The sequence below is a fragment of the Amia ocellicauda genome, chromosome 16 (assembly GCF_036373705.1).
Source record: "Amia ocellicauda isolate fAmiCal2 chromosome 16, fAmiCal2.hap1, whole genome shotgun sequence".
Lineage (NCBI taxonomy): Eukaryota > Metazoa > Chordata > Actinopteri > Amiiformes > Amiidae > Amia > Amia ocellicauda.
Genome location: NC_089865.1, coordinates 16461838 through 16475977, shown reverse-complemented (window position 1 = coordinate 16475977; position 14140 = coordinate 16461838). Strand labels below are relative to the sequence as shown.

The window sequence follows — 14140 nt, the reverse complement described above, 5'->3', positions numbered from 1 at the left end:
TTGTAGAAGGAAAGTTATGAAATGCTCTCTTTCAAGGCTCAAAAGGCTGTGAAGCATCACGTTTTGGTTAGGGGTGTATTTGGACTCCATCCATATTGTCAAAGGGACATGTTGTTTTGGAAAAGTACCTGGACTCCTTCCATTTAATAAAAAAAGACATTGGGTGAACTATATTTTTCAAACTCATGTTTAAGTCTCAAGATCCTTTAATATATTCAGAAACAACTGTGCACCCGGTATTTGAAAACTATCTTCTGCTAGCATGTGTCAAAGGATGATGTTTGATAACTGTGATGAACTGCATTTCTTTCCCTGTGTGTCTGTGTAAACAAGGTCACTGTCTGTCGGCCTTGCTGTGCTATGGTACTGTGCCATAGTGCAACCCTGATACCCAGAGGAACCGAGTTTTCTCCAGCAATTTGGGCTTGATACATCATATAAACCCCCTTTATATTAAGCATTACATATGCCTTACATTTTCCCCGGTTTAACCGTATATGGGTTTCCTAATGAGTTGTCAGGCAGAAACCGAATTTGCACTCATCACGGGACAAACATGTGAGCCTGTTATCTTTCTCTCCTGTCTGGTCTGTATAAAAGTGCCTCTTGAACCTCTTCCTGATTGGTAACATATATCTCTCTCCGGATTTCTACGACTCTTCAACTGCATTTTTGTTTATTGTGTATAAATATGTCTTTTTGTAACGAATATACTGTGTTGCTCCCCACACTGCATGAAATGAAGGCACTGCAACAAACACCCAACCTGAATGCAGAACTGAGTTTTTCTGCCACGACTGATATTATTCCAAAACATCTGTAATTTATTTTGCTTTTTAAGAAAAATACATACCATATGCAAAAGAAGAGTTGTAGAATGTATTTGAAAGGATTTTAGGATTAAAGCCGAACAAGAAAAATGAAAGGATGCTGATAGATGTGTTCCTTCATATGGGTTAACGGTTAATCAACTGTCGATGTTTAAATAATAAAAATAAAATAGAGTAAAAAGCCAGAAAATTGACAAATTATATGCAGATTACAAGTGAACATTTTGATTTATTTACACATTATCTGCAAGAAAACTAAAAAGAACTGATGCATGCTTGAAGTGTCAGAACTCATATACATTGCACAGTTCATTTATGTGTAATGCGTAGTACTAGAATTAATTATTGAGATATTGAAATTACCACAGTGGGGTGATTAATAATGATACGTGTCTATAAGGGGGTGCTATATTGCTGTCTTGGGACTGTAATACTGATTACAAAACCTAGTTAATGCCCATTACATAGCATTATAAATCTATAGGGCACTTCTCAAAATAGCATTAATTTAAGTAAGGAGGTATTTTTATCATTACACTGTGAGATCAAAAAATGAACACCCACACTCTCACCACACATAATAGTATTTATTTAGCCAGAGGGAAGACCTCGTTTCAATTTGATAATGTTGTATTAAAAAGCAACAGTTTAGTTAAAAAATATATATAGGTAAGTGCACAACATGTCTTATCGTACACCATTTAGTAGACAGCTCTCTCACAATTGCAGAATACAGCAGGAACATGATACAATTAGAGAGATAAGCACTAAAAACACAGTAAAACACCATAAGCAGTAGAGCTCCATAAATTGCCCATGCAATCAAATATTCTGAAGTGGCAGTATAAAGTTTTATGCATGACACATTACTGGTGCAAAGCATTTTAACATACAGACAATCAAAGTAGGATTAATTATATACACTGACCAAAAATATAAATGCAACATGCAACAGTTTCCAAGATTTGACTGAGTTATAGTTCATATAAGCAAATTAGTCACTTTAAATGCTTTCATTAGGCTCTAATCTATGGATTTGAAGTTTCAAGTTTTGAGGGAGCATGCAATTGACATGCAGTTGACTGCAGGAAAATCCACCAGAGCTGCAGTCGGGTCCAGCCTCCGATGAGCACGACAAGCCGTGGAGGAGTTTCCCTGAGGCGCTTCCTGAGAGTTTGTGCAGAAACTCTTCAGTTGTGCAAACCCACAGTCATCAGCTGCCCGGGAAGCTGGTCTCAGATGATCCCACAATTGAAGAAGCCAGATGTGGAGGTCCTGGGCTGGCATGGTTACACATGGTCTGCGGTTTTGAGGCCAGTTGGACGCACTGCCAAATTCTCTAAAACGATGTTGTAGACAATGCTTATGGTACACAAATGAACATTAAAATTGCTGGCAACAGCTCTGGTGGCCATTCCTGCAGTCAGCATGCCAATCACACGCTCCCTCAAAACTTGAGACATCTGTGGTATAGTGTGGTGTGACAAAAGTCTCCTTTTATAGTAGGTGCAGCTGTGTAATGATCATGCCATTTCATCAGCTTCTTGATTTGCCACAGCTTTCCGGTGGATGGATTATCTTGGCAAAGAAGAAATGCTCACAAACAGGGATGTAAACACATTTGTGCACACAATTTGAGAGAAATAAGCTTTTTGTGCCAATGGAATACTTCTGGGATCTTTAATTTCAGCTCATGACACATGGAAACAACACTATACATGTTGTGTTTATATTTTTGATCAGTATACATATGGAAATGGTTACATTACATTATTATGTCTGATGACTGTGAGGTGGATCTGCTGATTTTGGATACAGAAGTGCGGTCTAGTAAACGCATTTTATAGAGCAGATTTAAGAGGTTCTTTCGGAATTTCTCTCCCACAAAGGCATAGAGGACAGGGTTGACACAGCTGTGAAGCAGACCTAGGCTTTGGGTGGCAAACAGGGCCAGGTCAATAATGTTCCTCGTATTACAGTTGCTGAAGATGATCTCGTATCTGATCAGGGTGTCCACTATCACAGTCAGGTGGTAGGGCATCCAGCACAGAAGGAAGGCAATGACCACGGCCACAATCACCTTCATGGCTTTCTGCTTCTGAAAGCTGCGTGTCTCCAGCAGCCGGCAGATGGTAATACTGTAGCAGATAAGCATAATTATCAACGGTATGAGGAAACCCAGCATGTGTCTGAGAAGTCTTGTGAAAAGCCTCCACTGGTCCCCACTCTGCGGGTCATAGTTTTCGTAGCAGACTTCTTTATCAGAGTTTAAAGGCTTGAAGGCCTCATTGAAGAGAACGGGAAGGCCAAGGACAGCACCTAGCAGCCAGACAGAAATACAGACCGCCCAGCTATGGAGGGGCTGGCGCTGTTTCCGGGTCTGGAGTGCTCGGACAATGGCCAAGTAGCGGTCAATGCTGATGCATACGAGGAACAGGACGCTGCTGTAGAAGTTAATCTCCTGAACCAAGGAAACCAGTTTACACATGCTGTCCCCAAACACCCAGCCCTGGATGGTACTCACTGCCCAAAAGGGAATGGTCAATGCAAAGAGGGTGTCTGCCACTGACAGATGGAAGAGGTAGATGTCAGATGGTGTCAAGGAGTGTTTGTTGAGCCCAATCACAATGGCAACTAAGATGTTCCCAGGAACCGCGAGCAGGAAGATCAGCCAATATAGTAAGCACATAGCTATGTTCACACTTTGTGCTATGTGAGTTTCTGGGCAAGTAAAGGTTTTCGGGTCGACAACAAAGCTGTCATTATATCCAAACCAGTCTGTGTAATTTGATGAATTGTCAAATAAATTGTGAATGTCTTCAATGCTTAGGCTGAGAGAGGTATTCGGGTCTGCAAAATATAACGTAAAGAAAATATTAATTTTAATAAAGTGCAATATAAAAAGTTACTGTAGCACTCCCCCCCGCCCGAAAAGTAGCTTTGTATACAATTGGTTAAATTACTATTTGTGATTGAGGTGGCTAATGTGTCACACAGCCCTCAGGTTTGAGTACCACATTCTGTTGTTTTAGTTATTGGTAGTTGTGCTACACATTTCCAATAGAAGACATATCAAAATGTCTTTAAAATATCCATTAAACATTATTATGCAGTCACACAAATCATCCACATGATTAACAGAAACTCATTTCAAATACACTTTGTTTCCAGTGTATTCCCCTGAACAAAGAAATGCCTCCTGAACTTTGACATTCATTATTATCCTATATGTAATAGCTTACATAAAACACATTAAAAAAACATCACCAAATATAATTATATTATAATGGGCTGCTCCATTCTATCACTAGTAAAAAAAATAATGTTCTTAGATGACAACATTAAATAAACACACAAAACTGATAATTGTTCCTACCATCCATTGTAAATCCTTGTAATGATGTGCCTTGAGCCTCCTTAAAATCCAAGATATTTGGTGTCCTCAGCTATTCACTCCAAGGTTTTCTCGTTGTCTGTTTGCGTAGTCTTGTGATACAGGCACATGATTTGGGCAGAATAAACAAAGAGGAAATAATGTTGTCACAGAACGAAAGGTTTTCATCAGTGCATTTATTTCATATTTTCTTTTGCGTCCAAGTAAGATGCGTGTGTCATCAGAGGTCGACAGGCAGGGAAATAACATTTGGAAATGTAACCTGTGACTTGAGCAATAGCTGCTAAGAGCTACAAAACAACAAACAAAATACGTCAAGCAATCACTTACAATCAAGCCAAAGAAAATCGAAATATGATCTGAGAAGGACTGTGGAGTTCCATCATTTAAATTAACACAGCACATGGGTCTAGAAGATGAAGAAGAAGTAGTTAGGTTAGTAAACAAACAAATATGTTGTGTTACAATTTGCATCTCAATGCCTCCTTGGAGAATGATCCCAAAGGTGTTGTTTGAGATGTCTGGTGTATGGGAGGACATGTTATTTTTTCAAATTATCTCTCTTCTCTGGTATCCCAAGCCTTAGTCTGCAGTTGAACACTTTATATAGTTCTATAAAAGAAATGCTACACATTAAACCCAAAATAAAAATGCTGGGGATTGTTCGTTGCAGAATGTTTCCAGAATTGTTCAGGTGTTCTAAAATCTAAACACACATTTTCACATTCAACCTCACGGTTCTGTAGGAAACAAGTACATTGACAGAAAGAACCATATGCAGTCAAATCTAACAGACAGTCACATTTGTTATTTTTTAACTCGTGGTCAAAGTATGGAAAATGCTCTAGTTTGGCTTTAACACCTGTCCTCACACATTATAAATAGTCTACATTTTGAAAACCAATAAGTTGTATGTGCTGAATTAAATATAAAAAAGAAGAAGGATATGACATCAAGGCTGAACTGCATGTCCCTGTTCTGAGGCAGTAGAGAACGTTACTATGGGACAGTGACAATATTTCAGTTTGAGGACAATGAACAGAGAAGGAGAGTTTCTCACCCCCATTTAATTAATAATCAGAATGTGTTCCTGTATTCTTTTGTCTCTTAACAGAGCAAAACAAACAATAGTGTTTCGATTAAGGAAATTGTAGAGTTTGTTTACATTGAAACACAAAAAGGAGAAGGAGTTGGTCAAAGTGGGACTGTGGGTCAGTTGATCATTCCATAGTGTAAATCACAAGACAATCATTCCTGGATGGTCACTATTCCACTCACCCTGGCAACTAGGTTATAACTTACAAGAAACAAGATACATCTTCATTTTCAATGTAAACAATGCATATTTACAATGTTTATGACTCTGACAGCCTTTGTAATTATATATCTTAGCTGATGTATCGGTATTTGAATGTTGGAAAAGCATGGAAGATCCCATACGATCCATTATCGCGTTCATTTATATTGTGTTTCTTAAAACTTTTCTTATGTTGCATTCATTCCAGATGACAGATAAGACATTCACATGTGGTCTGTCTTTCAGTAAAGAAAACCACACTCGTGACACATGACTTCAAGAAAAATTGTAAATTGACTCAATTTGTCACAGGAAGAATCTGGTACTTATCTTGACCTTGCCGTTAGTGATCACTAGAAATACCAACTAGCATTAATAACACTCATTTATATCTTGCTGCATGTGTTTCTTGATAAACTGAAAAAAGAACAGTCAACGGCCACTATCTCTGCTAGTCCTGCTTTGCAGCTTGGTTCTTTACCAAACAGTGGTAGAACTTCCCAGTCACATCAAAACTGATATATTTTCAAACTGTTGCTGGGCCTGTGTGTTGTTTTTTAAAAAGCAATTCATATCAGCTTTTCACATGAAGTCTAAGCGTAGAGTGTCCCACCTGCTAATCATAAATTACAAACCTGACAGAAGTTTCTTCCTTCTACACATAAACAAAAACCCACCATAAAGAACTGGATAATAACTTTCAGTTTAGCTGTTGCTATGGTCAATGTTTTGATTTAAACTTAGACTAAGGGCAAGATGAAATACAATTTTTGACCCACCCACTAATAGCAAACTAAAAACCTGTACATCATAGCGGTTACATTTATGATTAGAAGAAATTGTAATCTTACTAAAAATGAAGCTGCAACTGATTACAGTTCTATAGTTTTCAATTAGTTTTGATTTAATCACAGTTTGCTTAATGCAACATATCTGAGGACTTACTGGCAGGAGTGTTTCATGCAAACAGGAACCTGATATTGTCTCCTAGTTGCCAAACACACCATTACCAAATCCTTCAGTGATGCTTTAGGAAACCACTTTGAAATATGCATTGTTTCTGTTGTAATATACAGAATGACCTTAATTGTGGTAGGACAGTGTTAATAATTATAAGCAATCCTGTCCTCCATACAATTAGTTTGGTGTGCATTCTTGTGCTATTTCTTAAAATAATCCAGTTGTTAAATCAAACTAATTTAGATATTTTCATAATCATATTTCTTAGTTTGAGAGGGTTTGATAACATCTGTGCATCTATTTAGACTTTTAAAAGTACAGACTCAAAAAGACTCCTCAATAATGACTTAAATATGCCATAGTTCTGTATCTTCAACTACTCCTACTAACACAATTACACAACACCAATAGAAAGCGAGTTGTGAAACATTTCTTATGAATTTAACTTGGGTTTAGCGCTTTATCTTGGAACCCAAAGCACTTTACATGTTAAGGGGTCCCAACAACACGAACATTGCTCAGAACAGCAAACCCTTCCGTCTGGGTCCGGGTCAAACAAACTAATGCAAAACTCAGAGTAATCCACCACCACCAATGTATAGCATCCACCTGGATGAAACAACAGCTCACCACAGTAGAATACTGGGTGCTCAGGGCGCGGCCTAATATTGTATGATGTGTGACGTCACCTTATTCATTATTCCTACATCATATCTGGAAGGAAGTGTACACCCATTTCAAACTCAACCACAAAGCCCCCATAGCCCCCTCTCCTTCTATCTCCCTCTACCCCTGCCTCGCCCCACACTGATTAGGTCTGTAGGTGTTTGTTCTTGCCGGAGAGTGTGAATGGGCCGGAGAGTTCAGAGCCAGCAGTAGTGTTGGGTGGTTTCTGCCCCCCTCTTCCCCACAGGTTATGTGTGTAGTTCTTTGATCTTGTTGGTCAACTGTAAAGGCCCCCCTCCTCATAGTGTGATTATCCTAGCCACACTGTCTCTCTCTCTCTCTCTCAGTCTCTGGAAACATCTGCTGATAGGCCAGTTGCTTAATAATAAGGCTAAGTTTAATTAAAAATAAAATAAAAAAAGCTTGTGTTCAGTCTGTATAGGGGCGTTGTTTTTGTAAAACCCCTCTGCCATGTTTAAAGCTCATCAGAGTTAAACTTAAGCTGTTGCTATATTTTATTTATATTATCTCTCTCTCTCTCGCTCTCATAATGTGTACTTAAATACAGTCTAGTAACTGCTTTCTAACTGTCGTAAAAACTCGTAAGAGTTAAACTTAAGATATTAAAATGTTTTAATGTATTTTAGCTTTCTCTCTGTCTCGAAATGCATAATGATAAGTCTGAGTTTTAAAATAATAAGTCTAATTAATTGGGGCCATTCTTTACAGTGACAATTTTTTGTAAACTGAAGATGCTATATAAACAATAATGCTCATGAAAAAATGAAATAAAAAAAGCTTGTGGTATATAGTTACAATTTTTAGTAAAAGTCTTCTGACATGTTTAAAGCTTGTAACAGTTAAACTTAAGATGTTAATATATTTAATGTATTTATTTAATCTCTCTCTCCCGCTATGTGATCTTTCTTTGTTGTTGTTAAATACATTATAGAAAATTACTTCTGCCTTAAAAGCTCATAAGTTAAACTTAAGATGTTTATACCTATATATATATATATATATATATATATATATATATATATATATATATATATATATATTTAAAAGGTCATAAGAGCTAAACTTAAGATATTCATTTTTTATTTATTTTATCTCTCTCTCAGTGCATAATGATAAGTTTGAGTTTAAAAATAATAAGGCTAATTAAAAAAGCTTGCAGTCATTCTTTATAGTGACAATTTGTAGTAACCTTAAGATGGGTGGGATATATTAGGCAGCAAGTGAACATTTTGTCCTCAGAGTTGATGTGTTAGAAGCAGGAAAAATGGGCCACATTGTGATGGCTAGACGACTGGGTCAGAGCATCTCCAAAACTGCAGCTCTTGTGGGGTGTTCCCGGTCTGCAGACACCTTTGAATGGACCGCAAATATAATTAACTTATTATCATGATTTATTTATTTTGTAATGTATGTATTGTTACGGAGGTTTGTTGCACTCCGTGCTTGTTATTGTGTGTACCCTAGCAGCCCTTCCTAGTTATAAGCCGATAGGATGTGATGTATTAATGCGCATGTCTATAGAGCCCGGGTCCAGTGACATGATTGCGCGCAGATTCCCGGGTCGGGCGGCTCGGTACCGGTCCGGACTGGGGCAAGAGCGCCACTTTGTACTCGTCAAAAACACAGCTATTCGCTTTGTTTTCCTGATTTCTATAACTAAACTGCGGATCGTTTGACGTGTGGACATTTTTCAACGTCACCTCCACAATATAAAAGTGCGCACAGATTGCGGAGGGGGGTCACGGTGCCGTTGCTTGTGTTCACCGAGGAACCCGTCCGTCAGCGGCACAGCGGCTCCCCCGTCAGTGCAGACTGAGCGGCAGCAGACCCGCCTCTGGTTCGCTGCTCAATGTCGGTTGACGTGTGATTTTCCGCTGGGGATGTGCGGTTGTGAAGCAAAAATAGGTTTGCGTCCAAATATGCCTGATTTCATGGAGATTTTGAGCTGTTTTTGGACTTCGAAATGACTCCGAATCGCGCATTTCACGTCTCCAATTGTCAAAATCTTCTGGGGGACCCCCAGACCCCCCGCCCTCAATTACTCAATCATCTTTGCCCTCATTTGTCAACATTAGTTTTGTGCAGTGCACAGTGGACAGATGGTAAAATGCTAAAGACTTGAATCTAATACACTAAATGATTGAAAGTGTCTATTATGTTTATCTATATGCCTACAATAATCTTTAACAAAATTAAATTAAAAGTGGTCTGAACCCGTTTTAAGACTAATATTTACACTCATTTCAACGTTTTTATTTTTGTACTTTGTCAAATGAATGTACTAAATATAAGCAATGGGTTATATTACTAATTCACAGAATTGTGTGTGTGTGTTGGAAAGGGTCATTTGAAGGTGTGACCCCCATGTCTGGACCTTAACCTTAACGAAATAATTGACTACCCCTGGTATAGTGCATTGTGTTGCACACTTTTTGCACGCAGCAGGCTTTCAAGAAAAAAAAAGCGATATGAGTAATGGGGGGCCTGTGCCCCAGCAGAGTTTTATGTCTAGCAACGCCCCTGGGTGCATATAATGTTACTCTATGACAAACAGCTTAGCCAATGAATCAAATAGAGTGGGAAAGGGTTATCAAGTAATCAGACAATTAGATGAAAGCAAGAAAGTCTCTAAACTTAAACCTGGGAAGAGCCTCCATTTTAACTGAAGCTGGCTGTAGGTTTTCTCAAGTAAGAGTATATATATATATATATATATATATATATATATATATATATATATATATATATATATATATATATAGTTTTGTAGGCTATTGAAAGGGTCTTTGCTGCTTGACTGTTTAACTGCTATATACTGTAGAAATTGGTGAAGGTATATAATTAGAATTTAAGCACATTCCTCTAAAGGAAAAATATTTCTGAGAGTTCATTAATTTAAATAAGTCATTAATGGCTAGTTGAAATCAAATATTTTAGTAGCTAAATATTTCAGTGCAGGATAACAAAATGTATTATGTGTGCATTAATCAAATGTATTATCAAAATAATAACTACAATTAAAATATTTTATCAGTGACCATTGTTGGTATTTGAAATTTGTCAGCGTGCATTGTTTTTTTGTTTTTTTTGTTGCTGTTTTTTACTTTACCTGTATAAAACAAATTGGAAAAACTGTGGGTGTGTATAAAAGTGCTCTCTAACCATAACTTGCATGAAACTAGTTTTAAAAAGATTGAACGCATTTTTAAAATCTGTTTTTCAGGTGGTTTAATATACACTCTTAGAAGTAATGTGTAGAAATTCTACACACAACATGTGTTAATAGTACTAAGACACATTTTGTGTTATTTTGTACACAATATGTGCAGGGTACTGTCTTTCTTGAAACACATCAAAATAAAGTAATTTCAGCCAAAAAAAATATGTTTGAAGTTTTCATTCTAGGTTCATCCTGAAGCTGTACAGTGTTTTGTCTCTACTGTTTTTGTATAGTTAACACCAAGAAAGTGTATTTTAGTTGTTTTCTTTTCTTCTCCCCCAGATTAGCTATATCTATCATCACTCTCTCTTTCTGTGGTTGTTTGCATTTGCTGATTAAATTGCAGATGAGGGAATGTTGACAATTTGGCATTGATTCCATCTGCAAATCCAATCCATTTTCAATGTATATTCAACACTGAAATATGACGTTGAAACAACGTTGTTTCTAATGTATTTTGCCTGCTGGGAAACATTCTAAGGAGACCGAATGAATTTCATTTATTTATTTATTTATTTATTTATTTATAATATTTTCGTGGCCCACCTGCAGTACCTCTACGGGCCACAGGTTGGGAGTCCCTGTTCTAGATTTTTTTTATTTCAGCCTATTACATATGTTTGTATAATAATGTTATAATGATATTACGAATACAAATTGTTGATATCAAGAATTGAATTGCTGATATCAAGAATACAACTGCTGATAGTGATTGCCATACACTGCTATCAAAATTCCAATTATCATGTCAATTATCAGCACAATTGTAGTGATTCACACAATTGTGTCCAGTCTGATTTGTGTCATTGACTACTCCCTGTAACTATACATGTGTGCTTGATTATCTACAGATTCCAGGAAACGTCTACAGTTTTGGAGATGTTAGAGGACATTACATGTAGATCACCTTATAATATTCAACACATCAAACCAACATCAGCTTTAAATTACCAGTGAAAGCAGGCAGATAAAGCAGGTGTGAGTAATCTGAGTACAGGGTGAAATTGTGAAATCATGGCTGTAACCTTTGTTCAGTGAAGAAGCCACAGATCATTCTCTTACAAAAAATTAGATTGTCTTTGTAGGAATGTGTGGTACGATACATTCCTACATTTCGTAGGTGTAGAAATAGTTTGTTTGAGAAATGTTTATCAGACTCTTTATTGACTATATGAAACCCAATATACAAGTTCATTTATTTCACCTCAGATCATATTTAAATGTTTATAGACATTTTCATTACAATATACATCTTTATGTAATGAATGATTGTTGATTTTGTCTTTTTTTTTAATTCACCCTTGTCAATAAATGTTGCGATCTGATTGACTAAGAAGCGGTGTTTATAAACTAAATGTGTTGTGCTCACTGTTGCTGGAAGTCAGATCATGTATTTCTTACTCTTTGGCATTTATTTTAGTCTTCCTGTTTCTTTCCATATGTACTATTACTAATGCCTTAATATTAATTAAATGTATTATTATTATTATCAAATTAACCTTAACGAAGTGTATTACCAACCTATATTAAGAACAATATACTAGTAATATCATCCATTTGTCATTTATATGACATACCCTTAATTATTATTTTTTTTTTAATGTAGGTACATTTTATGCCTAACAAATGGAGATATTTGTCAGAGTAATAAAACAAGGACAAAAATGTATTCATGTGCATTTGCTTTTGACCATGATTTAAGAATGGTGCTCTCTACTGATTTGGGTTCATACAATATTTATGCTCAGTAGCTGCTTATTCTGTTTGTGCAGCACCTTAAAATATGGTTTTCGCTGTTTCAACTGTGCCTATTATTTATAAATGAAACATTTAAGTTGACTTGGCCTCCAAATTCCCCAGATCTCAATCCAATCGAGCATCTGTGGGATGTGCTGGACAAACAAGTCCGATCCATGGAGGCCCCACCTCGCAACTTACAGGACTTAAAGGATCTGCTGCTAATGTCTTGGTGCCAGATACCACAGCACACCTTCAGAGGTCTAGTGGAGTCCATGCCTCGACGGGTCAGGGCTGTTTTGGCGGCAAAAGAGGGACCATCACAATATTAGGCTGGTGGTCATAATGTTATGGCTGATCGGTGTGTATCTGAACAGTAATGCGCACAGCCTAGCGGGGGGAACTGGGGCTCTTCAGGCCGGGGGCGTGCTGACGAAGTGCGGTCCAACTTCGTGGCAAAAACTTTTGTTTTATATAAAGTGTAAACATCAGCATGGACCTTTTCTCATATACAACTGTATTATTTAAATCATAAAGTGAATAATAAAGTTAATATGTAAAATAAAAATCAAATTTAATTATGCATATTATTTATTAATTATTTATTAATATCTTTCATGCAAAGCTGTCATTAAAGTAGAGCTGCTGTGATGTTCACCCACGCATTGTGTTTTGAATGGATGTGTTTGTCTTTAATGTGCAATGATGCACTAATGGATATTGCTGGAGCTCATGAATTAACTTCTCGTCTCCAGGCGGCTTGTTATGGGGTGCATGCGTTTACTGTGCGTGTTTGCACGTGGGTTGACGTCACTTCTGATTGGTCAGATTCTTTCTATCCGCGGCGATAAAATCTAGAAAGTAGACCGTTTATATCTCACGATGCTGATTTTCCTTAAAGCAGTGTGGAGCTCCTATTGAAATACAGGCAGTTCTACCATTTAACTCCCGTCCAGTGTGAAGCTCCAACACACTTTATATTCATGTCTGAGGCAGCATCTTTAGATTCTTTAAATTCTTACTAATTTTATGAAACTGTTAAGGTCGGAGACATGAACCACATTAGGGAGATTGCAGGCTAAACTCTTTCAAACCCCCCAAACAGCCTCGGCTGGGTCCTTCAGCAAATAGAGACCTGCCTCTGAAAGGTTATACCGTGTGTCACTCAGTGCGGAGTATCAGGTCCGGCCACGGGTTCGACTCCATCTTTGACCAGGAAAGGAAAGAGCGATGAAGCGCTAATGGACGAAAGAGGGAAGGGATTTGAGCCGCTTATCCGGCTCACCGAGGGGCTCACTACAGCGATACTCATTATGCTCCAGTGTGATTGCTCACAAGTATCTAGCAAATGTAGTGGAGAACAAAGTACATTATTTTGTTCATAAATGTAGTGGAGTAAAAGTAGCCACAAATAAAAATACTTAAGTAAAGTAGAAATACTCGAGCAATGTACTTAAGTACAGGAACACAGTTTTTGTGCTTCATTACTTTACACCCCTGGATAAACCTGAATGTGTTCAGTCTCATTGTTTTCTGCAGTTAAACAGATCAGACAGTGATGTACTGTGTTTCTGTCCGTCTCTAAGACAAACGTTGCAGCCCTATATTAATCATCCTTCACGAGCTACGTGATAAAGATGAAGCATGTCAAGGGACCAAGCATTGTCAAATCAATGAAGTAGCAAATGGTCTCTCAGCAATATCTTTCCTACTCACAGAGGTGCTGCGATTAAAATCAGTTAAATGTCTTCAATGCTATTCTCCCTCAGACACTCTCAGTTTTGGTATATGCACCATTATCATAAAATGCAGTTCATATTTGCACTGCACTGTTGTGAATATTGGTACCCAGCCTCTACACAGCACATGACATGACCTCTGGTACAATCCCTTAAGCGGCAAAGGGGGGCTAATACCCCATTGCATATACAGTTGGTCATGCATTGCTGTGTATGTGTGTACTTCTTTTTTACCATGGTTAAGCCACTGGACAGTGAAGGTTTCCGTATCAATGT

At 37.5% G+C, this 14140-nt stretch overlaps 1 protein-coding gene across 1 annotated transcript; it reads right to left on the bottom strand.

Annotated features, from left to right (window-relative positions):
* Positions 1-1398: 1398 nt before the first annotated feature.
* On the bottom strand, positions 1399-4437 carry cxcr1 (chemokine (C-X-C motif) receptor 1). Its single transcript, XM_066688169.1, has 2 exons — positions 4207-4437; positions 1399-3680 (listed from the first exon to the last, which is right to left on the bottom strand). The coding sequence occupies exons 1-2, from the start codon at positions 4211-4213 to the stop codon at positions 2596-2598; spliced, it is 1092 nt and encodes a 363-aa protein (XP_066544266.1). The 5' UTR covers positions 4214-4437; the 3' UTR covers positions 1399-2595.
* Positions 4438-14140: the final 9703 nt, after the last annotated feature.